This window comes from Thalia democratica, chromosome 1 (genome assembly GCF_965202585.1).
Source record: "Thalia democratica chromosome 1, ktThaDemo2.hap1.1, whole genome shotgun sequence".
NCBI classification, from domain to species: Eukaryota; Metazoa; Chordata; class Thaliacea; order Salpida; family Salpidae; genus Thalia; species Thalia democratica.
Window position 1 is genome coordinate 56,491,914 of NC_139165.1, and position 27,923 is coordinate 56,519,836.

The 27,923-nt window shown below is 25.5% G+C and overlaps 1 protein-coding gene across 1 annotated transcript; it reads right to left on the reverse strand.

Moving 5' to 3' along the window:
* Nucleotides 1-7,633: 7,633 nt before the first annotated feature.
* LOC145831741 (uncharacterized) lies at nucleotides 7,634-26,208 on the reverse strand. Its single transcript, XM_082939067.1, has 9 exons — nucleotides 26,070-26,208; nucleotides 23,805-23,965; nucleotides 19,550-19,630; nucleotides 16,610-16,780; nucleotides 15,619-15,747; nucleotides 11,799-11,960; nucleotides 9,830-10,003; nucleotides 8,889-9,167; nucleotides 7,634-8,174 (listed from the first exon to the last, which is right to left on the reverse strand). The coding sequence occupies exons 1-9, from the start codon at nucleotides 26,149-26,151 to the stop codon at nucleotides 8,037-8,039; spliced, it is 1,377 nt and encodes a 458-aa protein (XP_082795193.1). The 5' UTR covers nucleotides 26,152-26,208; the 3' UTR covers nucleotides 7,634-8,036.
* Between the last annotated feature and the right edge of the window lie 1,715 nt (nucleotides 26,209-27,923).

The following is a 27,923-nucleotide window of genomic DNA, read 5'->3' on the forward strand; positions in this document are numbered from 1 at the left end:
TTCTCAAATTCCAGGTTTTTTCAGGTTTCCAGGTAAAGTGGCAGCCCTGTAAATTGTGAAAAAGGTGATTTACCCCCTATACCCTTAACATAACAGATTTAGTGATAAGTTTTAGAATAAGTGTTATATCTAATCTATTAATAGTGTAAAAATTTAGTATATATTACTAAACACAATTGTTCAGTTTAATTAAGCACAGGGTTGGCCACTTATTTTTTCAAATTTTTTCCAGGTTTTTCAAATTTCTTCCAGGTTTTTAAAAGTACATATTTTTGGGTCTATTTTTAGTTTTAAGTTAATTTCTATTAAGAAACTGTGTTAAATAGTGAAAAATATTGAAAAGATACTGTAAAGTTACTTTAAATGTTTAAAAAAAAAAAATTTGAAGATTACAAAAAATCTTAATAATATGATAACTTTTTTGCGTCAAATCAAAATTTAAAACTGAAAATGTTAAAATTATTAAAAATTTCAGGTTTTTTGATCAAGATTTCAGGTTTTTCCAGGTTATTTTAGCCTAAATTGTCAAATTCCAGGTTTTTCCAGGTAAAGTGGCAACCCTGTAAGCACTAAGTAAAAACATTATAACCATAACATTTATAGTAAAACAACTTGCATTGTTGTGTTTTATTAAAATTTTATAATGAAACGCTTACAAAAGTATTAAAATAAGAAAAACAACTTTATATAGTATTTTGACTAAAACTTAAAACTGATATATAATTATAAATCCTAAACTCTAAATAAATACAGTGATTGTTGATGTAATATCAGATTTAAAAAGCTTACTCTTGAATTAAAAAAAACCTTTAATATTTTGTTCTTATATAGAAAATGAATTGAACCTAAAACATGTACTCCCACAAAATTTAATACTTATATCTTAAAGCTAAGTTTTAGTGTTGTGAATATCTCCTAATAATTTTAAACAAACAGTAAAATATATGAATTAACTGCTAAGAGTTTTAATCTAAAAAGTATTTGGTATAAAGCCTTTAAGTTAGAAATTAAACAGTTCAAACAACAAAGCTCTGAAAAACATAGCTTATCAAAACAAATTCATACAAACAGCTAAGTTGTTGAACTAAACTGTTGTTTAAACTGTATTTTTTTATGAATTTTCATAATTATGACATATATAACCTACTCAAAACAAAATAAGGAAGATTCTTTAATTTTTTTTAGAGATTCACCTAAATGTTTAAGCATTTATTTTTACAAATACTGACATATTTTGTCTTAAATAACTAAATGTTTATTTGGAATTAATTCACATCTTAATTTGATCTTAAAATGATTTCTCAATTTTTTTAAATTAAAAAACAGATTTAACCTGACGTTTTTTAACTTTTTTCAAAAAAACTGACTTAGCCTGTTAACAAATCAACACACTTCAACTGGGTTCTGTAAAAAAATAATTACTGTAATGAAAGAATAGAAGCATAGAATAAAGTAAGTGTATACATGTTTTTATTAAAATAAAATATATTTTACAGATAATAGTTAATAATAGGTAAAATACTTAATATAAAATCAGACTATTATAAAACTATATAACATTTGTGATTATTATGTCTAAAATAAGTAAAGTAAACTAAAATGCACAACAAAACAACAAATTATAATACAAACAAACAACTCACGTTAATGGAAAGAATAACTGATTCAAATTTTACTGTTGTTAATTGTTTTTATGCTTCTATTCTTTCATTAAAGTAATTATATTTTACAGAACCCATTTAAAGTGTGTTGATTTGTTAACAGACAGAAACATATGTTAGTACAATAAAGGAAGATTACTGTACAATTTGTTTTTATTTATATTCCAGTGAAGTTACTTCACTAGGATCTTTTGTTAGCAAACGATTTAACCTATATTTTTGAACAGCTTTCAATACAATCAATATTTTGTGTCAAATTGAAATTTTACTACTTAACATTTCAAAGTTGTTTAAAATTCCAGGTTTTTTAGTGATTATTGTTAAAATTTCAGGTGTAATAGTGATTTTTTTTCAATAATTCTAGTTTTTTTTTTCAAAATTTGTGTAATTCCAGTTTTTTTAGCCTAAATTGTTAAAATCCAGGTTTTTCAAGGATTCCAGGTTTTTTGGCAACCCTGCTACAACAAATATTGACATATAAACTAAGAGTGGGCTATTTACTGACTGCAAGCTACATCTGGTTGGTTAACAGAAATCTCTGGCCTATTACCCCTACTTTTTATCTTGTAAAACTAAAAAAAATATTTATAAATGAGCTATTAACTTGATTTTAAGTAAAAAGTAGTGCTTATTAAATACTATTTAATTGCAATTTGAAAAATTTTATAAACTTTTATCATACTTTTTTTTTAATTAAGGGTCAAATAAGACTTTATCAATAAGACTGGCCTATAGAAATATTATCTATAACAATTTTGGCCAGCAATTAGAAAAGCTGCTCACTCTTAGTGTATTGTTTATTGAACAACAAAAAAGGAGCTCAAATATTTAGTGCTATGACTTGGTGTACAAAAAACTTTTTGGTTTCCAGGTCATACATAACGGTACAGTTTAACGCCTTGTCCAGGACTGTAAAGTATAAAAATATTTGTATATATTAATAGTTTAAACTATAGTTAAACATGGGCACCACACTGTTTGGTACCTCAAATTCTTATTTTACATTTATTTTGTTGGTATTAAAAGCATTTGCTTTTTAAAACTTTAGAAAGCAACTAAAACTAAATATTTGTAATAAATAGCCCTATTATTGTATACAGTTCACAATATCAGCTGTTTTATTTGCTAAGATAGCACCATTGATTTCAAATACCCTCCCTTGTAGACAAACTATTACTGTTCAGTTAATTCATTAACAAAGTACATGCAAGGGCTTTTTTTTAAGAAAAAGCTAATTTTTTAAATCTGTAAAAAACGATATTAAGGATTGTGCTCTTAATACTTAAAAAAATTGCGTGTTTAACTTAAAAATTACTTCAAAATTAGTCCAATCTAAAGTAAATTTACTGTTTTCATATTAAACGACAAAAATTTAAGTTAAAAAAATATTTTAATAATGTTTTGTTCCAATATGCTTGATTTAAGATAACAAATTATTTGAATAGTTAAACCTGATTTCTAGTGTTAGTTATATAAACCTGTATTTAGCAAACATTTTATTATAAATTAAACTGTTATTAAAATTTACGTGATGCTGAAACATAACAGATTATATTTTTATGTCTCTTTAATCTGTTTAAAAATATACTTGTCAAAACAATTTTATCTAGTTTGTTCTGACATTTTCTGCTAAATCTTTCTTTAGAGACCGTTTGAAACGAATTGCTATTATTTGAGCTATTTAAAAACTTCTAATTTTTTTTTTATTACTAATCAAAAATAGACGATTGACGACTTAAACTAAAGCAATTTTTTTTTTGTAAAAAAATTTCAGGTTTACGCTATACTTAAGGGTAGCTTTCAAATTTGCACGTGCGTACAAAATTGCTCGAGTGCACAAAATTGCACAAAGATACTTTTGCACGATGACACTTTTGTACAAGCAGACGATTTCACACGGAGAAATTTTTGCACGGGTAAACAATTTTTTCTTTTCTTTTTTATAGTCCTGGACATGACATTAACCATAGACTCGATAACCAAAATATTTTTTCGTACATCAGTTCCTTGGATCAATTTTTTGGGCGCTTTTCTTGACAATCAATAAACAATATTAATTTTTCAAATTAGTTTTTGCTTTTCATTTCTTTCACTGTTACCCCTAACCCTTACCCTCGGTCGGTAAATTACTTTTTATTTTTATGATTTTAAAATTTAAAAAAAAATAAATATTTTTTCAATTTTTTATATTTTTTAAATTATTTTTTAATACTATATTTGTTCCCCTTAACACTTACCCTCGGTCGGTAGCTTTTTTTAATTAATTTACTTTTTTTTTTTTTACTATCACTGTTACCACTAACCCTTACCCTCGGTCAGTAACTTTTTTTTATCGTTTAGTTTTTTTTACTGATTATATTTTTTTCTGTTTTTTTACTCTCGTGCAATAATGTAACTCGTGCTAAATTGACCTTTAGTGCAAAATTGTCTTTGCGCAAATTTGTTCCCTCTGCAATTTTGTGCACTCATGCAATTTTGTTCTCGCGCAATTTAGTAACCTCGTGCGATTTTGTGTTCGTGTAACTTTGACCCGTTCCCCCATACTTAATATTTAGCAGTTGTGGTCTATGCTCAAAGGTCAGTTATGGAATTTTTGAATAAAAAAATGTTGTACAACTTGTAAAATTATAATATCTTTGTTTTTGTTTGTAATTAATGTTAAATTTTAAAGCGTTTGTTTTAAGTTCAACAGATGAATAAAGTTTAAATTATCAGAGTCTTTGTTTATGCATCTGATAAACTTTCTAATTTACCAAAGTATTAATAAAAATTTATAGTTTTTATAGTAAAAAACTATTTCATACTTTTCTTTTGATAAATCAAAATCAATAAAAAACTAATACTTTTTTTTGTGTTGATGTTTGTATTATTAGCTTATTGAACGACAAAACACTTGTTCAAAATGTTAGGTCCTAGAACCTGGTGCACAAAGAACCATTCGGTAATCGAGTCGCACATCACGGATACCTTTTAACGTCTTGTCCAGGACTTGTTAAAGATTTTATGTAGAAAAAAAGATATTTTTGTTGAACCCAACTTCTATAAAAGTATAAAATATTAGCTTTGCTTATTTATATATTTTATTTATTATTAGCTTATTTACTTACTTAAAAAACAAATTTATTTTAAATTTAAAGTCAAAAAAATCACAAATATTTATTGATTTTTTTTTAAATGCTATTGATATTTAAAGATATTAACAAAAATTTTTTTGTTTATTTGTAGCCCAAGCTAATAACATTAAACTACTAAATGTATTAAAGTTTATTATAAATTTATCAAAATAAAAATTAAACATATTAGTTTTATAAAAGACTAAATCTCTTTGAGTATCTTTTTGAGTAGTAAAAGTCGTTAAGGAATACTAAAGTCGAATGTATTAAAGTGTATTCAAGTGGTAAACAACTCGATAACCGAAAGGTTATTCAATATACAAGGTCCTGGAATCAAATAATCTGAGCGTTTTTTAGTCATTGACTAAACCATTAATTTAAAAAAAAAAAAAACCATGGGTCTGCAGGAATTAAATAATTGCGGGCAAAACTTCGAAAATAAAAGTTTTCGCGGGCTGCAGTTCTATTTTCAATCACAACGTCGACTTTTTAAATCTTCTGTCAATTATACTTATGACTTTTTTCTTACTCTTAATACCATTTTAACAAAATCATGCTTGCGGGCCGATCTTTTACGCGTCATGGGCCGCAGTTTGCACATCCCTGAATTAAGCTTTTTTGCTAAGGTTATCTTTTGTATTATCTTATTCCTTAATGATGTTCTGCTCGCGCAGGTTCAAATTCTGCTAAAGACGCTCTTTCAGCTTAGAGAGTTCTAGGATAATCTGAAAAATACTTAAATTAATAAATATCTGAACTAATCTAAAATTGTTTCCTTTGGGTTATCATTTTTATTTCTTTCAGGAATACACTGATAGTTACTTAACATCTTAAAATAGTCATATTATGTATGGAGATAATTTACTAATAAGATTTGTTCAGTTTGAATAACAGCATATACTATAATATTCTAATCTATAATTGTAAATTTCATTCAATGATTCTCATTTATTTTGTTTACCCAAATTTATTAGGTATTGATCGATTTTTATTTTGAAAAAAAAAAACTGAAAACACTTCTAAAATATGAAGTTCATAGTAGCTAGTCTTTTTTTTAACCTTTAAACAATTTTGTTTAGTATTCAAACATTTTTTGTGCCTGTTTACATACTTAGACTCTTAAATTTAAATTTTATGTATAATTTAGGTTTCAACATATTCTCTAAATTAAAAAAAAAACTGAACAAAATTTGAACTATTTTTAACAACAAAAAATATTTTTCAAGCGTTGTAACTTAAGAAACACAATAATGTAACTTAGAAGGGATGTTATAACAGAATATTTAAACAACCTAAAATACTACTTTAACAAAGTTATTCTTAAATAGTGAAACTTTAATATGAATTTTACAAAATCTTGCATAAAATAATTTACACTTATTAAAATAGATTTATGAAAGTTCATTGCAATTTTCTAAGTTAAAATGAACTAATTAACTTTGGTTATTAATTAAATTGGTGTGGCAATAATTAAGAATGTATACAATTTATTTTTAAGAAATTTGTTAATTAAATGTAAGAACTACCAGGGTTGCCATAGATAAAGTAAAACAATTCTGACTTTTCTATGTAATCTTCTTGACTTTTATTTTAATGTAACCTTTATAAATTTTTGCAGGTTTTCTTGTTCAAAAAATCAAGAAGTACCACCATAAAACGTTCTTTAAATTGTGCATAATGTGTTTTTGTGATAATTGCCGCATGTAAAAATACTTCCAGCTAAAATCCAAAAAATCGAACTTAAAAGTTTCTTCAAACTGTCTAAAATTTTTTATAGGCTGTTTTTGTGGTATTTTGGAAATGTTTTTTTTTTTTTTGAAAACTTAAAGGTGGCCGTTTTCATAGTTTTACCCTAATGAACACCATTCGCATTAAAAATTCTTCTTATCTATACTGAGCCATTTAGAATTTGTTTTTAGAAAGCAAAGAATTCTTGATATATGTTGGTTTTGACTTTGAGTTGATTAAAATATCAAATACGTATACAAACTTACTTAAGTATTGTAAACGGATCTGGAAATAAAAAACAACAATGATTAGTCTGAGTTTGAAAACCCTATAGGGAAAGTTTTAGTTTTCTGTACAAGTGATTCTAATTACACACCTTGAAACAAAAAATAAACTCACTCTCTACCACATAGTAAATTCTTATATGAGATCATAAAACTTCTTATTTTTTTTCAAAAGTTTAATTAGACCCCAAAAAAGATAAACTGCAAAAGTAATATATTTTAGAAAAACAACATTAGCAAACTGCAGTTTTAGTGATGATAACTTTACTTTACTAAAAGAGCATAACTATATTTAATTTTCTGATTTTTTTTTGAAAATCCCCATTTTTTCTAGACTTTTTCCTTTTTTTTTTTGTATTTCCTGAACTTTTAGATTTTAATCAAACTAAAATAAACCAGCTATAACAACTATCAATAAAAATAAAACTACACTTTTAAAATTCTTATACTAAGAAATTTTAAAGTAATTAGTTACTTAAATTGTTTTAAAAAGTGTTTTTTTATTTTTATTGTTAGTTTTTTTAGCTGGTTTATTTTACTTTGATTTTATTCTTTTAAGTTTTATTAGTACAGCAAAATTCTTTAGTATTAGCATTTAGTTAATTTTTACACTTGATTAATACATCATTTTATATTTTTATTTCAATTCAGTTTAATTTAGTAAGAAACAATTTTTGACAAGACTTACTTGAAAGTACTCAAATAAATTAAAAAAAAAGAAATGTGTTTTGTTATATTTTTGAATAAGTTAAAAGGTAAAAAAACATTGCTTACATAAAAATCTGCTCAATTTCATGATTGTGTGATTTAAATCTTATAAAAATTTCAAAAAAAACTTTGTAAACGTATAAGCTACTTGATTATTATTCTAGTATAAACTTTCAAAAATTATAAAACTTTTGAAAAATAAAATTCTTTGCAGTTTTGCAATAAAACCTTATATGGGAATTAAAAAAACTTTGGTTGTTCAAATGTAAAGCACTTCAAATAAAAAAAATTGTCGAATAAAAGCATCAAAAGTTAGTTCGTAAAGAAACGTTTGCAGATAAAAATATCGAAATGACTAAATAATTTGTAAAATAAGTTTCTAAAAGACATTTTTATTTCAAGTACTTATGTTAATAACACTATAGTTTAATTATACTTATTTATAGAATAAAAGCTTTTTCAAGCAGAAAGTACAAATATTAATTATTAAAACTAATTAACAATGATAAAAAAAGGTTTAATTTAATAACTTTTTTACAGAACTAGAAATCTTGAATATATTCCTGCATAGATGAGTTGAGATCTGATGATGTTATACTGGAAATGTCCACGTCACTTGTAACTTCATTATCAGTGTCGTTCAGATAGGTAAGATCATATGGGTTGTAGTCATGAATAGTCTGTAAGAATTTTAATTTACAAGTATTAAAAAATAATTCTAATAAAAATAATTTATGACTGTCTTATTAAAAAGTAGTACATCTAAAAATTTAATAATAAAAGCAGCAGTTCTATGGATAAATATTTATTGAGGGTAAACAATATAATACTTATACTATTCAAATTTCAAAAATTAACACAATGCTCTATGACTGTGGCTCTCATAGTTTTCAAAAATTTTGCACACAGTAAACTGTTTAGAAAAAAACTTGTGCACTTTAAACAATTTACAATTTTTACTAATAAAATACATATACATCATAAAAAATCACTATAAAACTAAATTAAGATAAATTACACAATTTTTTTGAAAATATTTTTACAACTCATTTAAATTATTAAGAACCTTTAAATAGACTTTATTGGTGCACATTTTGAGAAAAAAATGTTCTATAACTTAAGTTTATAGAAACTTAAAACCTTAAACTAAGTTATAAACTAAATTTTTGAATAGTTATTTAAATAACATATTACGAGAATTGTTTATCTTGTCTATTCTTCATAAAAGTAAATAAAAAACATTTCTTTACAATAAAAAAATTCAAGTTTTTACAACTCGATAACTCTTGTCTTATACATATTCTTATAACTTATTCTAAACTAGTATTGAAAATTAACTAATTAATTAACTTAATTTAGTGGTACAAGCAAATTAGCAAAAATCAGAACTTTACTTGGTTATTATCAAAGAGAGTAGGTTCTGAACTGCTTTCCGGTTTCGGCAGAGAATCAGGAAAAACCTGATTTGAGAATTTTTCCAAGTAATTAAGTGCTGGCCGGGGTAGTTGGGATGCAAGCATAGAGTCAATTAAATTTGGTTTTTCTGCTCCAACACCTGATCCTCTTTCTAATTTAGACGAAGAATCTTGACGTAACCTCGACAGCATGATAGTGTAATTGTGGCGAAATTCAAGAAGTTTTAATTCTAATGCATTCAGTTTTTTTGTTGTCACCTGCATTTATCATTTAACATCCTAGTTCATAACAAAAATAAACATGATTTCAATACACACTATGTACTCATTAAACAGTGGGTTCATTTCAAAAAATATTAGAAATTCTTCAAATTTTTGGATATAAGTGACTTGCAAAATCTACACAAATACCTGAAATGGGTTGGTGTCACTTTTGCACGAGGGGACACTTTTGCACTTTTTTATAAGTAAAATTTAATAATATTTAACTTTAAAAAAAGTGAGGTTTTTTAAGGACTTTTTGGTTGTTTGATCATAAGTATTCCCTAAAATCACCACTGAGTTAAAAAAAAAACAATTTTTTAAACAAAGGTAAAAAGATAAAGTATTTAAAAAGGTAAGTATTTCAGGTATTTTTGTGTAATTGTTGCAAGCCTTAATTTTGACGTAAAATTAAAAATAACTTTAAGTAACTTTTGAATAAAAATTAACAAAAATTTGTCGCGTTTAAACTTAATTAACTTCTTAAATACTTAACGCATAATTTTTTTTTTAATTAATTCAGTTCTATTTAACAATGTAAAGCTTTTAGTTTGAATTTATAGCCACAAAAAAGTCAATTAACGCATACCAGCCCACAAACATGCAACTATATGTTATAGTACAATTTTAAGTAAAATAGATACAAACTTTAATTTAACCTCCAGCTTATGCTGAAACTCTCGTTGTATGTCGAAGTAAGGCTCTGACTTCACAATGAACCGTTCCAACTTTGTTTTCAGCTCTTGCATCTGCTGTTCAGCTTGCTGAAACTTCTTTGCCTTTTGCATGTGAAGTTGGTGAACTCGCTGCTTCTCTTTCGAAGCTCTACTCACCTAAGCCAACATAAACTCAGTCATGCATGCTTAAATTCAAAACGTTTTCTTTAGTTTACTTTATTGTATAGTTAAGCTAAAAGTTTTTTTTAATGTTTTGCTAAGGTATAAGTTATTTATATTGTAGTGTTCTTTAAACATATAACAAAAGTTTACCATATAAGAAATTACATAATAATATGAAAATTATTTCCAACTTATTGACACAATATTCAAACTGCAAGATTTTTTTTTTATATTTTAAACAAAGCTTAAGTTGATAACTTTTGGTAAAAAATAAAACAATTTAAGCTTTTTTTTTGTATAAATATAATATTTCAAAAAATTATTTTAAGATCAATATGTATAGTAAAAAGACATATAAAAACTAAACATAATTAACTTTTTTTCTACTAACAAATAAATAAAATATTTGACTATACTTTAGAAAGCATAATTTGATTGCGTACTGATTAAAAAAAAGGTATATGAACTAAATTAAAATTTTTACATAACGCTTATAGTTTTAGACTGTATTTTATACTTACAACAGTGATGTAAGATTTCTATTGCAGTTTTATTAAAACAATTTTTAAAGATATTTACTAGTTTTTTATTTCAAACCAGAGGGAAATTCACAACTTAATTTAGTAGCAAAATAATTTTGTTACTATAAATTTATCAACAATTTTTTGTTTATATAATTATTTAAAGTAGACTGAAACCTGCCACGAGTCTTTTTTTTTTATGTAGTTTGCAAATTTAGGTCAACACCTTTTAAAGACAAATTTTAATTTACATTTAAAGTAGTAACTAGAAAATATCTGTTAAAGTTTATAAGTTTTTCAGATCTTTTTAATTACAACAATTTAATAATTAACTATTTCATTTTTTAACAAACTTTGTTTTTGAATTTTAGCTAGTGTTCATGCACTTAACATAATTTATTAACATGTTTGTTTTCTAGACTCATTGAAAGTACGTTCAAGCTTTTGACTAATCTTTTATATACTTTTATTTATATACACTTTGCAAATTTAAGATAAGCCTTAATATCTTTATATCTATTTGTTTTAGATTTATTTATGACAGAAGATCCCTACAAGGCGAAGCATTGTTAAGTAAATGGATTCTTTAAAATGTTAAACTTGTATTTATCTTCTTCAATTCAAGTTGAAAACTCTAATTGTTGTTCTTAAAAAATATTCATTTCATATTCATTTTAAATTTAACAAAATCACTAGCCTGAATTTATTGAAAATTTTATTACTTAAATACTAGAATATTCTTATAACTAGCCTAAGTTCCATAAAAGATAAACAATTTAGCCTGAGTCCGTCTGTGTTTTTTTTTTTTAATTAAATCTATCCTGAGTGTGTGGCTACCCTGTTTTAATCTTGAGCTAAGGATAACTAGCTGAAATGCATAAAAACTAATGTTTAAACTATGTAACCGAGTATGAAACTTTGAATTTTTTTTAAATACTACTTTACTTTAGTAATGGTTACTTAACTAATTGGTTTACTAATGAAAAGCTAACAGTTTTAGTAATTGTTGATCCTTTTTTAATTAACAATTCACTGCTATATAACTTAATTTCAAGTTACAGAAACTTATTGAAACTATACTGTTATTGAAACAAAAAATCTTGTAATTTTGTTTAACTGAAAAAAATAATATTTACTTCTGAGGTTGAACCAGACTTTTATAACTAAATTCGGTTTTAACAAATAACTACTGTTACAACTATTAAAAATAGATAAACAAAATCTGAATAGAAATAGCTTAGTAAAATGCACATTCATAAGTTTTTTACTTTCATGTTAGCTTGGTTAAGTGTTTCCTGCCATGTTGGATCAAGCTTGTCAATAGCTTGCATCACTCTCTCTTCTGCTACTCGTACCATGTCCCTAGCAGCTTTGTGCTCGTTTACCACTTGCTTGTACTCCATTGCGGCCTGCTGAGTTTCCATTTGACACTGAAAAATAAAATTGCTTAATATAAGCTGTATGCTGTTTTTAATATTCTATTTAAGTATAAATCTAATAATATTTTACTTAAGTAAGTATCCCTATACATTTATTAGTTCTTTTTGTAGAACTATGAACTTTACATTTGAACTTTTTTATATGTCTATTCTTCATTAGAAAGCTGTTAAAAAGATAGAACTAAAGTATAAACTCAAAATTTAAAGTTAATCATTTGCTAATAGAGATCCTAGCGAAGCAAGTTCACTGGAATTTATAATAATAATAACACATTTTCACAGTACTCTTTCTTTATTAATCAAACATATTGGAGCTCTGTAAAATGTTAAACGGAGTTTAGTTGAGTGAACATATGTTTGTTTAATAAAGAAAGAGTACTGTGAAAATTTGTTATTAGAACTAAAGCATCTATTTAAAAGAAAAAGATTAAGAATTTTATTACTAAACACCACGTTTTAGAAGCAAAGTTTTATAAATGAAAAAGTTTATATGATTAGTTTGAAAAAGAACTTTTACTTTTAAACTGTTGTTAGACGTTGACTTCAAGTGTTTCAGGTTTCATACGAAAAACAAATGCATTAACAGAAGTTTATCAAAAAAACTTATCGCTAAAGCTAAAATATTTAGTAAAGGAAATAAAAAAAAATAGTGCAGTGTTTCTGTAAAAGAGCTTATGTGCACAAACTAGTATGCATTATAAAACATAATAGAATTTTATCTTTATAAAATTTTATTAATATGGTAAAAAGAAATCTTTGATGAATGAAGCTAGTAACTTTGTAAAAAAAAAGAAGATATTGTTATAAAAATAAATCTATTGCTATCTAGTTACGTTTTTTAATAACATCAGATACATTATAATTAGTGAGGACAATGTTGTTACTAATCAGTGACCAAGTGTTTTTTCTCGTGTATTTAGTTAAAGAACAGTCTATAGAATCAAAACGGTTTTGTGAAAACAACTGTATACAAAAAATTTGATAGTTATCGGAAATTAAGGGATTTATTCATAATTTCAAGCAAATAGATTCACAGTATTTATTTTAGATAAGTTTTTTTAACATAAATGCAATTAAACCCTTTTAGAAAATTAACAGCAAAAAAAAACGGACACTTTTACAGAAATTCTGTAAACTCTTAGCATCTTATGCTTTTGAATTTCTGAAACTTTCTTAAACTTTGACTGATAGAGAACATAAACATTAATGTGTTTAAGGTACAAATTTATAAGCTTTAGAAATTATAAAACTATAAGTCTTTGAAAAAAAGACAAACCATGTAAACACGTCAAACTTTGTTATTACAACTCACACTAACTTTAATAAATTTAAAACAAAGTTCGAAAGTTTTATAATTTAGCCGTATTCAGGGTTGCAACTTTTTAATACAGATGAAAATAGACTAAATCTCACCAAAATTAGCTGAGTGACTACAAACTAGTCTGAGTTTATATATCTAGTTTTTATAGTGTAAATTTTTTTTTTTTGAAAAGTACTAGTAGTAGTAATCGCGAAGTAAATAATTTAGTTGATAAATTTGCTTAAAAAGTTAAGAAAATAAAAATACTTAAAGAAACAAACTGTTGGCATATATAAACACTTTATATCATAAAATTTATATCATTTATAATATAAAATAAACACTTTTTTAGAAAACTTTACTACCAGTGTGGAACAAATTAAAACTAAATTAAAGTTGTACTACTTATGGGCTTAGTCTTTTTTAGGATTTTATAAACAGGAGTACTTTAATTAACACGTGTAAAATTTAAACTACTGTGAGTCTTTTAGATAACCTTTATATCAATTAATAATATCTATTAAGCTGTTTTAAAACGTTAAAGTATAAAAAGATATTTTAAGTTTGAAAAAAAAAGCGTAGTAGTGATAAAAGCACATATAAAAATATAGCAAAAAAAAGTTGTATTAATTGGACTTTAAACTATTTTATAAAGTAAAGCGTATATTATGAAAAAACACAACTTTTTCACACTATACGGGTCGTACAGTGCAGACTAGTGCTTATCATATTTATAAGTAGTTTACATTAAAAATAATCTATAACTACGAAAATATTTGTAAACTTATACACAACTATTAACTTTTTATCCTGTGCCACTCTCGTGGTAATTGTCTCTTACTTACTTTCTTCTTTTTCCTTTGAGCGCAGTATAAATTAAGAATATCGCGCGTAATTTGGACTTTTAGTTGTGCTGCATAGCAGCAACTTTAAGTCAGTGCAGCTTTTCGCTGCACTTAGTTGTGAATGGTTTCAATCTGGTTTAAGCAAATTTAGTTCGCTTCTTTATTGCTTTATGGATTTTAGTTTAAACAAGGATTTTATAGAAACGAATCGGCGAGGAGCGGCACGAGGAGACCGAGCGCTTTATGTACGAGGAGAGGAACGAGGAGATGTACGGAGAGACGGATCAGAGGATTCCGTAGCGCCAACAGACCGCTAAGGTGAGGCCAGGAGACAGAATCCGTAGCGCCAACAGACCGTTAGGTGAGGCCAGGAGACGGATCAGAGGATTCCGTAGCGCCAACAGACCGCTTAGGTGAGGCTAGGAGACGGATTTTTGTAGCGCCAACAGACCGTTAGGTGAGGCCAGGAGACGGATCAGAGGATTCCGTAGCGCCAACAGACCGGAAAGATGTGGCCAGGAGACGGATAAGGTACAAGATATACGAAGAAACTTTTTAAACTTGCTACATTTTACTGTCATTTTAAAATTATATCATACTTTTATTAATTTTGTGTATTTTAAACCAATTTATAGAATTTTCAAAGTAAAGTAATACTTTTTAAACTAAGGAGATAAAAGTCGGCGGTCGTTTTTTCGTTCATTTTTCTACATAGGGAGTTTTAAGCATTCTTACAAGTGTTAATGAATAAAAATTAATGTTTTTTCTCGGAAAGTCGAGCATAAATTTTTAAAGTACGAAAGTATGGAGAGGAAATGTGCCACTCTCGTGGTAATTGTCTCTTAATTACTTTCTTCTTTTTCCTTTAAGCGGAGTATAAATTCGAAAATTGCGCGTAGTTTTGGCTTTTAGTTTCTGCTGCATTGCAGCAAACTGAAGTCAGTGCAGCTTTTCGCTGCACTTAGGGTTGTTAATGGTTTTAATCTTGTTTGTCGAGTTTATTTCGATTTTAGAACACTTTTTTGAGTTTGGTTTAAACGTTTAGTTTTTGGCTTCTTTGATTAAAGTATTTTCGTGTTTTAAAAGAATTGATAATTCGATTTATTAGTTTTATGTTGTGCAGTTTTTTATCATCTTTTCGTTTTGCAATTTCATTTTAAATATAATCATTATCACAGATTCGAATTACGTTTAATGTATAAGTATAATTATAAGTATTAAATCAGGCCCATAACATTGTATAAGTAGAACGTTTGGATAGCGACAATCCCTATTTCGCCTTAAATTTACTAAAACAAACAAAAGAAAAAAAAAATCAAATAATTTTTTTAGCTAAAACAAGTTTATAAAATTATTTTTTTGTTTGTAAAAAATAACAAATAAATAGTATATAGATAAAAGACTATAACTATACAAAATCTATCATACTAGTACTTTTGAAAGTAAATCACAAGAATAATAAAAAAAGTTTTAAAGTTCATACATTAATATTAGATATATAAACCTTTTTACTTTTTTTAACTGCCTCGAAATAAGGTCTAGATTTAGTTATACAAGATCCAAGCTGACGTGATATTTCCTTTAGCTTATGAGAATATTTCGTCATAAGGTTTCTGTACTTCGCTCTTGTTTCCTACAAAAAATCAATAATTATTAAAACTATAATAGCAGTGACCCATAAATATTTAAGAAAAATAATAGATTTAAACAAAGGCAATTAGAATTTTTCTGCTTAATTTTAAATAAAAAATATACCATTTTAACGCTGCATAAAAGTTTAAACTTTAATGTTAGTTTAGAAAAAAATTAACTTGATCTAACGATTCAATGTTAATTTAATTTAAATCAAGGTTTCACAAAGTAGGCCATCCTAGCAAATCAGGGGGCGATAAGCTGCAAAGAAGGGGATATGACTAGTATAGCAGTGATAAAGGGATACTTAAATACATGTAACGAAAATTCGAAACATACAAAAGATACTATAGGGTTTGTAAAAAAGAGTAGAAAAAGTGTATTAGGCATTAATTACAGGAGATTAAAGTTACACTAGATATTCTGGGGTTTCTAATGAAAGGACAGGTTTAGTTTTCAAAAAAGCGGCGTTTATATAAATGATTTTAGAAAACCATGGTTTAAATACTAAACAAAGATATCTAACTTAATAAAAATAAAATTTAAAAAAATGCATTTTTAAACATTTTTTTGGAATCAAAATATTATTTTTAGTAAAGTACTTTAGCTGTAAAATAATTAAATTTTGATTTATATATAAAATTAACATCAAACAACATTTAAGAGAAGTAAACTTTTTATTAATAAGTTACTAATATTAACTTTTAAAAGCTTTATGAAGTTAAGATAGTCTTTTATTATATATTATAACTACTAAAACAAATAATTTATTTTTGATCGTCAATTTAGTTGTATACATTTTTTTAAAACTTTCATGCAGTTATAATTATCATTGTGATCAAAACCATGAAAACAAAACCAACGTCAAGTGTATATTCCAGTTTGGAAATTTTAGTATGAGTTTTCTGCACTAACTTCAGGTCTTTGTTTAAGTCTTTTGTAGCAGTAGAAGTCGTTGTGACAAAAGATTCGCAATTGCTTATGACATCATCAGGACTTTCAATTGATGTTACTTTTTCTACCATGTTTTCACCCTATTTAATTTATTTCAGTATAAAATTTTATAAAAAAAATCTTAGTATTAAAAGAAGAGCTATTTTTACAAACACTGTTTTTTATAGATAGTTATTTAATACTTGTTTTATTAATTTTTTTTTGTAGCCATAGTATCAATATTTTTTAATTAACCAGTAAATCTACTTAAAAATTTTAATTTTGTATGTTTGACTAAAATTTTATTAAAACAAACTTTTGTTTACTAAAGATAATTCAAAAAACTAGCAATTAAAACAAAAACTGAAACAATACTGATTTAGAGCTATTAATCTTATTTTTCTTTACAAAAATTAAAGATAGTTAAAAAAATTTAAGATATCTGTATCACTAATGAAAATTCTTATCAAAACTTCAAATCAATGTCCCAATTTTCATAAGTTATTTTACAAAAATTTCCTTTTATTTGTTCTAGTATCAGTGTAAAATGAGGCATTAATATTTTATTCTAATTCCAAAATTTTTTTTGTGATTCTTAGTAAATTAAGAAAAGAAGTATCACAAGTTTTGTATTTGTTATTTAACTTTTATCAAGGTTTTAAATGTTGTTACGTTCTATACCAAAAAAATTGTAAACATGTCTAAGATTATTAAACGATATTCAAAATAAAGTTTTTAGTTATTGTTTCAGTTACTTTAAATTAAAAAAAATACAGTTAATTGTTAACAAACAAATCTGCCATTTATAATAAACATTACATAGTTTATAAATTTACAGTACTAGTAAAAAAAATTATCACTACTTAGGATATGTACAAATATATGAAAAAAACACAAATTACTACTAAAACTGGAACGCAATTTTTATGATACTTAAAACTTGAAGGGTTAGTTAGGGGCAAGGGCGTAGCGTGGGGAGGGACACTGGCGCATGCGTGCCACCCAAAAAAAGAAAAATATAAAAAAAAGAATGTAATATCTTTATCCTTTATAGTTTATTTTTTCTGCTTAATTTACCTTTTTTCAACTATGTTTATCTAGTATTCAAAAAGTTAAACGAAATTTTGAATACCAATTAGTGACAAGTTAAGAAAGTACATGTTATAACATGTTATTACTCAATATACTGATTCGGTGCGTAATTGCAAATGCGCACCGATGTTGATGAAAAACTCTGTAAGGAAAAATTTTATGAGTTCATTAACTTCATAAGAATTTAGACTCAAACAGTACGCAATCAATATAGCGCACCGCTGTAGTATAACCTTATAGCAGATTATTTTTCTACAAAAAGTTTACAAAAATACGTCACGCTTAAAGAAAAATTAAACAATTTTACAAATTTTTTTTATACTTCATTGTTAAGACTACTGCTAGTTTTCTGAACTTTATTTTTGTAAACATACAAGATAAGCGTGTCGGCCTATGAGAAATAAACTTTGTTTGTGATTTTTATCTTAAACAAATACAATCAAATGAATTAAATTTAAAAAGTATACTTTTAACTATTTTACAAAGTTGTAATAAACTGTAATAACAGTTATAAAGTTGGTCTATTTTAACTTCTGTGTAACTTTATTAAAATTGTGTGCAATGAGGTGTTGTTATCACTGTTGTATTGTATATTAAAGAGATTGATACTTTTTCGTAAATAAAACATATACTTTCGTTTTATTAAATATATTAATTTTAAAAGATATAAAGTTTACTATAAGTTATAAAAACAATTTTTATTTAGTAAGTTTACAATTTTGCAAGTATAAGTAATTCTAATGAAATTTATACTTTTATTTAATTGTTTAATTTTGTAATATATAAATATTTTTAAATACAGTTAACGAACTTATTTTACTTAATAAATTTATTTCAATTATATTACTTATAAACAGTTTTTTTTATAGCTATTTACAAAAGTTTTAACTTGGAGGATTTTTTGAGAAAAAAATTTGCGCACCCCCTGACCAAAATACCACGCTACGCCACTGGTTAGGGGTGAAAAATATGTTTAACTTGTGTTTTAGTAATAAAATAATTTAAAACAGTGAACAGTTTAATACATAAAAAAAATATTCTAAAAATTTAGGGCTTTTTTTATACTCCAATTTTTTACAGACAAAATTTAGTACATTAAAGGCTATAATTGTCATAAGAAATGTTTTTTTTTTTGTTTTTAATTCTAGTAAAAATTTAGAGTCAAAATAAAAAGAACTTTTATATTATTTTTAATGAATAAAATAGTTATTTCACTATTTAGATTTTAAAATAGTTAAAGTGTAAATAGAATTTTTATTGAAGTTTTTATTGGTTATAGTTACAAAATTAGTAAGTTCTAAATATCAATCAATTCGAAAATACTTAAACATTCATGAAATAAATACACATTCATAACAACAATTCTTTAAGCATATAACTTTTTCAAACTAGTTAAATTCTCTATGTTAAATTGATAAGTTTGACAGAGATTTAGCAAATATATTAAGATACTTTCAATGAGTAGATTAACATATTTGCTATAATTCCATTAACTGTGTAATAATCAATCATAGAGAAACGTTGCTAGTTTTCATAAATTTAGTTCTTTTAAAACTGTTGTTACTACATCAAACAACCTTGTTTTTTTTTTTTAATCTTTGATTAAATTCTTTGATTCATTAATGATTAATATTTTAAACATTTAAAAACATATTTATTCATATAATCCAAAAGTATTTACGATTTTTAAAATAAAGATATAAAAACTGTAAATATAAAATTTTAATAACGTAACATTAAATGAAAATACAGTACTTTAATACTTTCTAAATATTAACCTTTCCATTTGTTAACGAAAACTTTTGTGAAAAATCAAGTTCCTCATTTGAAATAGACCTACCACTGGGTGACCTGAGTTCCTGTTGAATTTTTGTTTCTTGAGTAACAACAGTCATTTTTAATATCTTAAATTAAAGCTCGTAAATCCTTAAAAGTTAAACCGTTTAATATTTTTATGAAATATTAATAAAAGTTACTTTAATTTTAGGCATCTATAGAGTTTCTATTTACTTACTTTGAGAATGAAATACTTTTTATAGTTGTTTTAGTAAATTTCTGAACGTTTTTATTTATAAAACATAAATAAATAAAAAACTTAAGTATAATATATAATTGTTTATTAAGTACCTAAACTAAATTGCTTTAGACTAGATGATTACAGATAAAATCAGATAGTTTTTTAAACACAGTAGTACATTCTAGTATGTAAAACACCTTTTAAAAGTTTTATTTTTAGTACAATTAACATTATATTTAAAATAAAAAATACTGAAGTAAAATATCAGAGTTGTTGCTAAAAAGTGATCCTATAAATATAAGTTTAGGTTGGAGACTAGACAACTCTTCAATTGTATTAAAAATTAAATAATTTGATAAATATTTTTTTTTGAAACCTTGTTTACAATCCTTTTGAAACTTTCCATAGAAACGATACAAAATATCAATATGTGTGCATTTAACTTAAAAATATGCATTTTTTATTTGAGAATAATTTTTCTAAACCTAAAGTTGTCAATACTAAATTAAAACAAAACTTTAGAGTTTTAAACAAGAATTCAGAGTGTAAATAGTGATCTACTGGATCAACTATTTAGAATTTTTATATTAATTTAAGATCCGGTCGGATTCAGATCTATTTAGACTAGGATCTGGCCGGACCTGATCTTGAATATTTAAGCGTTATGTAATAATAATAGAAAACAAACTTAGAAAAAACAGCTATTATAATACCAATAGTTTAGTAAAAATTGTTTAATTAAATACCCTGTTGAAAAAGAAACACAATGTTACTGTTAAACTATTTTATGTTGAACACCAACAAATAATAAGTTAAGCGTTGTACAATCAAGACAAAAAAATATATCTTTACAAAACTTCAGTTTAAGCTTTAAGATATTATTTCAACTTGAATAAACGATGGAACTTATTTTTTTTTACCTTGCAGGTGCGTGTCTAGATTTTTTCCAGTTGGATTGCACATATTATTGGTTCAAAAATAGAGTATTTTAAGTAGCAGTTGTTATTGATACACTTTAGAAAATTACAGAAATTTCTACGATATAACTGTATAATCTAAAGTAAACATACAGATATAAATTTCTAATAAAATATTTCAAAAGAAAACCAAATTCAATCTCTTCTTTATAACGTATTCCAGGGTTTACAGGGGTCACACAGAAAAAAGGAAGCCAGTCAAAACAAGTCCCTGGTACCTTGTATGATGTAAGAAAAAAGAAATTAAATGTTGAAATGCTTAATAATTATTGAGATTAAATTTATTTTGTTTGTGATGAGCTAAATTTAAATTTTTAAACACAAAAGTTTGATTTAAAATTGATAATTCACTTCTTTAGCAACTGGTCTAGTATATTTAAAGATCAGTATGGTTTGCATATTTGCTGAGTCAGCAAAAAACATCCTTTTTTTAATTTAAAATATTAAAACTTTATTTTTGGTTATTTTTTAATATGCTTGGGTAAGGTAGGTGTAGGAAAAGGGTTTAAATAGTAAAATTAAAAGTTTTAAAAAAATTGCTGACTTATCAGATATGCAAATCGGATTGAACTTAAAGTATACTTTCCCAGCAACGGTTTAGATATATAAAGTTACTAATTTAGTAAAAAACATTTATCCACGCTATTAAGCTACAAAGAAATCTATTCTAACTTTTTAAAGATGTGATAATGTAATATAAAATTTTCGCCTGTCTTTGGAAGCAATCAATTTTTCTTTTGCTCGTACAAGTTACCAGCTTCAAAAATTAACCTTTCATAATAAACATAAGATGGAGGTTCTGAAATATGCAAACCTGGCAAGATGTGGGTATCTTTTTTTGTTTGACTTCAACCAAGATATCAGTTCAGTTTCTATAATTTGCCAAAGTAAATTTTCTTCAGCATAAAAATAACCTTAATATCTGTCTGAATCTCTTGATCAACTGAATCTTGTTACTCGCTTTGGTGAGTGGCTGTACTTGTTATTGTTTCAAACGTAGAGTATAACGATAAAAAATCATTAGTTACTTCATTTGTATATGTTGAGTTTTAGGATTACTAGGCAATACTAGAGGATAGTGACTACTTTGACCAGTCTTACGACAACTATGCTTTTTTACTTCTTATTTCAACAGCCTTTCATTATCCTGTTTGAGATTAAACGGGAAGAGTAAAGTCTATTCCGTGGACAAACAGTACTAACAACGAGCTGTTATCATGAAGTTTCAAATGTGAGCTGTTATTTGTAGTATACAACCTTCTTTCAAAAGCTGCTTCTACATTTTCTGCCAAGGTTGCTAAGGTTGTAGAACCATTTTAACCTTGTTAATTATTCGATTAAAACAGCATTACTTTTGCATGTAGATATACACTTGACAACAATGCTTTATTCCTATTACACTGCTGCTCTACTATGTGAAAAGTATCAAGGAGTTCAATAATGTAGCTAACAAAATGCCATACTTCAGCTTTAACAATATAATTGATATTAAATTCATTCCGGACCATGTAGTAGTTGACACTTTCTTTTAAATTTTCAAGTCTTTTAAAAGACAAAGTATTTAGGCCTAATTTAGTTGAAAAACATATTCTTAAATGTTAAGGGCAGTTGGGAGGTGTAAACTAAAACAGCAAAAATATATCTTCTCCTAAGTTTTTTGAGGTAACTACCTCAAAATTTCAGGAAGTGTTCCTTGATATATTTAGAAAGTTCTATCATTTTTTTTTTATTTTAACGTGACAGAATTTTCTAAATATTGCAAGCAACATTTCCTGAAAATTTGAGGTAGTTATCTCAAAAAACGTAGGAGGAAATAGATTTTTAGTGATTTCTAGTTATTCGCCGTTTTAGTTTGCGCCTCCCATAAGGAACCTATTATTGCCTCTGATTTTGTCCGGTTACATCTCAAAAATTATTTGAACTTTTAAAATCTGTAAAAGCATCTTGTAGCTTAGTAAAACCTTCATAAAATAAGATAAAATTGGAAAAAAAGTGTTTGCCCTTAAATATTTTTTTTGTTATCATTTAATAAAATCAGTTACTAAATCACTTTTATAAAACTTAGGTTTTTAATTTCAATAATATTCTTACTACTATATGTTCTTTTTTTATTCATACAAATCTTTGAAATACAACTTCATTTCATATATGCATTTTTATTCAAAATAAATGCTTATAAATAACTAATTATGAAACTGTTGAAAACAACAATCTTAATTGATTTTTTATAAACTATATTATTATATTTTATTACATTATTATATTTATAAAAAAGCTGATCGCAGTACGATAAATCTTTCCAATAAACTGGATGCGAATCAGGCCAAATCTCAGCTAGTATCTGGATCGTTTTTAAAACAGAATCCGGATCAAAGCAAAAATCACTATTTAATAATAGCTAGTTTTACTAAACTTTTATAATGCTTAAACTATAAGTTTAAATACACATTCACAGTAATTAGTAAATTAAAAATATTGTACATACATAACTCATATTTTCAAATAAAGTTTTTTATTACTATTTATACTTGCAACAACTATATAACATACTAAAAGTCTGGAGCTATATCAAAGTCAGCAATAAAAAATATTTTAGGTTATTTTTGTAAAAGCTGTCTTAAACTTTAGTTTTTAATATTAAACTAATAAAAAAGAAACATTTGAACTTGCTAAAGTTTTTTGTGCAAGCTAAATTTTTTACAAAACCACAAATTTCTAAAATTAAAAGAAACATAAAAAAATTTAAGACTTTAATCTATATTGATCAAAGATAATTTTATTGGACAAAATTGCAAATTTTATTACAAAATACTAATGTTGAACTATCATAGCTTAACTCTAAATATCAAAATTACTGTTGTTATTAATTGGAAGTGATATTTTGAACAAAAAGGGAGTTTTACTCAAGAAAATTAAAAAAATATTTGAACTCTGTTTTTGAGAAAATGTATGTCATGCCTAAGAGATTATCAATTATTGTAAAACTACAAAAAAAGCTGTAAAAAACTAAAATTAGCTACAAAGCTTATAAATACATACTTGTATTTCTAGCAAAACTCTGGTATGATCTGATAGAATGACTTTTCTTTGATCTACAAGTTCTTCTACTTCTTTTGTCAAAAAATGTGCAAGATTGTTACATATGTACAGCTCTTTTTCTTTTTGTGCCAACTGGACTTTAAAATCATCAACCTTTGTTCCTGAAAAAATAGACTATGATAACATTGTAAACTTTGCTTTCGATATAACTGTTATAAATGTATTTAAAGATGTCTAATGTATCAACAAAACAGTGTTTAATTTCACTAATATTTTAAGTATTTTTCTTCGTTAACTAGCTTTCATTTTAGTTTAGCTTTTACCTTGTCAGAACAAAAAAATATTAATAATCAGCATAGTTCCTACCATGGTTGCCACTGATCAAGCAGAGAAAAATTTCCTGACTTTTCCTGACTTTTTACCAAAATTTTCCTGACTTTTCTCGATCAGTTTTACTTATATTAATTGTTTACTTAGTTTAATAAAATATAACTTAAAGTATTTGATATAAAATCCTTAAATAAAAAATCAATTTAAAAAGATCATACTTAAGTAACTGTATAAAAAAGACATAAATAAGTAAACTATATATCTGTTGTATAAAATATTTCCTCTTATCATTTAGTTTAAAATTTGTAACAAATATACATACTCTTATTTACTTTAAAAACTTAAGTTAATCTACAAAAAATACAAGTAATAAGTAATCTGGTTATATACCTCTCTTATAACTTATTTTATAAATCTAAACAACTTTTAAAAAATTATAAAGAGGTAAAGTATACACATTAACTTGTTACATAAAATACTAAACTAACTGCTTAGTTATAAAGAACTCAATTATTTAAACAAAAAACACTTTGATTCTAAAATTATGCTAGATTAACTTTTGTGTATATATCACAGTTTCACTATGGAAGTGTCCTTACTACAGATCATCAATACTAAAATGCTTACAAAATTTGCTTGTTCAAATAGGGTACTTGTTCAATATGTTAATAGAAAAATTTTGCAGTTTTATAAAGGATATTTTACTAATTTATACCAGGTGAAGGCATTGGAAATAAAATTAAAAATTTTTGTAAATTTCTAGGAAAATTTTGAAATTTTTTCTGACTTTAAAGGACTTTTAATTAATTTTTACCATTTGAAGGCTTTGAAAAACAAGGAATTTTGTAAATCTAAACTGACAAAATCTGACTTTTTTTTTTAATCAAATTTCCTGACTTTTCCTGACTTTTTTTCAAAACCCCCCATTTTTTCCTGACTTTTCCTGACTTTTGTAATTTTTTTAAATTTTTCCTGACTTTTCCTGATTTCCTGACTTTTCCTGACCGAGTGGCAACCCTGTCCTACGCTTAATGCTTTGAGCTTGAAAAATTTAGGATTGTTAGTTATCTAATGTTTAGAAATTTGTTAAACACTTTTTTTTGTTTACCAAAAATCAACAAAACAATATTTAACAACAAACAAGGTCTTTTACTAAACACAAATATATTTCAACAATTTTCATCAGTGTGTTACAATTGTTACAAAATAAAGAAAATTTTAAACTTATATAGCCTTATAATTGCATCAGAAATTATTTTATCAATCAAAATAGAAAACAAAAAATAAACTAAATTTTCTTAATAAACATAATTAAACATTAGAGCACTAATTAACAAGGATAACGAATAGTCAAATTCTCTCTTCTTACATAACTTTGGTCTATTTAAATAAATGTATATGGATTCAATCTTGATCAGGTCAAAAGTATTGTTACAACTTCTAAATATTCTAAACTGTGTTTCTTTATAACTGTTTTCACAAATAGGATTTTTGGTTAAATGTTCTGATACTGACGATCTACTCATTGCATTTGAAGTTGCTATTCTAATTGTCTTTGGCTGATTGCTAACACGATCACTTACACACTTTGGAATGTGCTCTTTAATTCTGGTTTCAAGGTGCCTATAGGCTTGACTAATAACTGTAATAACTGTTTGAACAACAGCATTCAAACGTGTAAACTTTTATGTTTTTTAGATGTGAGGTCTTTTTTACCTTTAAGACTCACAACAGAATTTGATGCAAAAATAACTCTAGGTTTAGCAGCACAATATACTTTTTCCGTTAACTTTTTTATATTTGTTTTAATTAGAGTCAATGTTTCACCTGCATAAAGCAAAATTAAAAAAAAAACTGGACATTTCTCAGGACCATAAGATTTTATGTAATTTAATCTGTTAATTTAAGTTTAAGAAAAAAAAATTCAAAACTAACTATTTAAGAATAAGGATGAACAGTTGTTTTTTTGTGAAGATAAAACACCTGACTCCCATAAAATTATGTTGTTTTCATCCATTTTTATCTCTATTAGCTTATTGTCTTACTTTATAAGTTTGTATAAGCTGATATTTAAATTACCTAGTTAATTAAAAATTTTAATTGCTAAAAATAAAAATTCAAAATTTAAGTAGTGATCTAATTTTATACTATGATATACAGCAAGCGTCAACAGCTTTTTATGTATTATTTTAAAGAAAAATTCTTCAAAAATACTACTTGTAAGGAACAAGTTAGATTTACTGAAAAAATACCTTTGCATGCAACATCAAAAGGTAAAATTCCTTTACTGGTCATAGTATATTTAAGAAGATTACTTTAAAAATATATACATCAGAAAATGTGTAATCAATAATCATTAGATGGGGAGCACAATTTACTGAAAAAAAAGAACTACCTTATAACTTTGTTTACATTTATTAATGGTCAACAGGCTGCAGTTTACCAACCCCTTAATAAGATAAGCTTACAAACTTTAGTCTATATAAAAAAAAATTGAATTCAGGACATAGGGGAGTGAATCACCATTTTCACATTTTATCAAGTTTTAACTAAGCTACAAGTTGCCTTTTCCAGATTTTTGATACTCAAAGTAATTTTTGAGATATAGCCGGTCAAAGTTGGAGACTACAATAGAATCCTTATTGGAGGCGCAAACTAAAACAGCAATTAACTAGAAATCACAAAAAATCTTTCTCCTCCTATGTTTTTTGAGATAACTAACTTTTAGGAAGTGTTCCTTGCAATATTTAGAAACTTCTGTCATAAAAATATTTGAAATAAATTAAAAATAATTATCTTTTAATTTTGTTCTGACAATTTTTTTTAAATATTGCAAGGAACATTTCCTGAAAATTTGAGGTAGTTATCTCAAAAAACAAAGGAGAAAATATTTTTTAGTGAAATAGTCTTTTTTTGCCATTTTAGTTTGCGCTTTCTATGCGGAGCTTATTGTTGCGTTCAACTTTGACCTGCTATATCTCAAAAAAAAATTAAAATTTTTTAAATTAGTAAAAAGCATCTTTTAGATTAGTTGAAATTCAATAAAATAAGATCAAATTGTGAAAAATGTGATAAACCCCCCTACCTATGCCCTTAACTTGTTTTAAGTTTATTAAATATGACATTGGCTGCAGATCTAAGCTTGCTTTTGATTGGCCAATATTTCACTTATTTTTTTTAAGTTTAAAAATTTTATTTTTATGTTTGAGTAAGGTGGGTTATGGATAAAAGTATATATGTTCTTAATATTATGCTATACTCCTTTGCATAAGCTTACAAATGAAAACGTTTCCAAAACCTTACAACTGCAGCCCAACCATCAATATGTGCTATCTATTGACATGGAGGTATAAGACAACTACATTATCAACAACACTTTATAAATTTAAAATAGGAATAGCTCAAGATCGGCTTAAGTACTCATAAATCTGTATACAACAAAAGTAAAAAAATAAGAGTTTTGCTAAGCAACGCTTTAGACTATTATAACATACCATGTTATAAATTCAATTAATTTCATATATCTTTATATAAAGGGTTCCCACTAAAGTCTCAGAAAAAATGTAGGAAAAATCCAAAAAATATATTAAAAATACAGTGGGGTTTTAAAAAATTGCTTGCTAGATGATGTTACAGAACAGCTATATTTAGGGCACAGGGGGGTTAAACAACCTTTTTTAGTTTTTGATCTTATTTTATATAGTTTTTACTAAGCTACAAAATGCTTTTTACAGATTTAAAAAATTCAAAATAATTTTTGAGATATAGCTGGTCAAAGTTGGAGGCAAC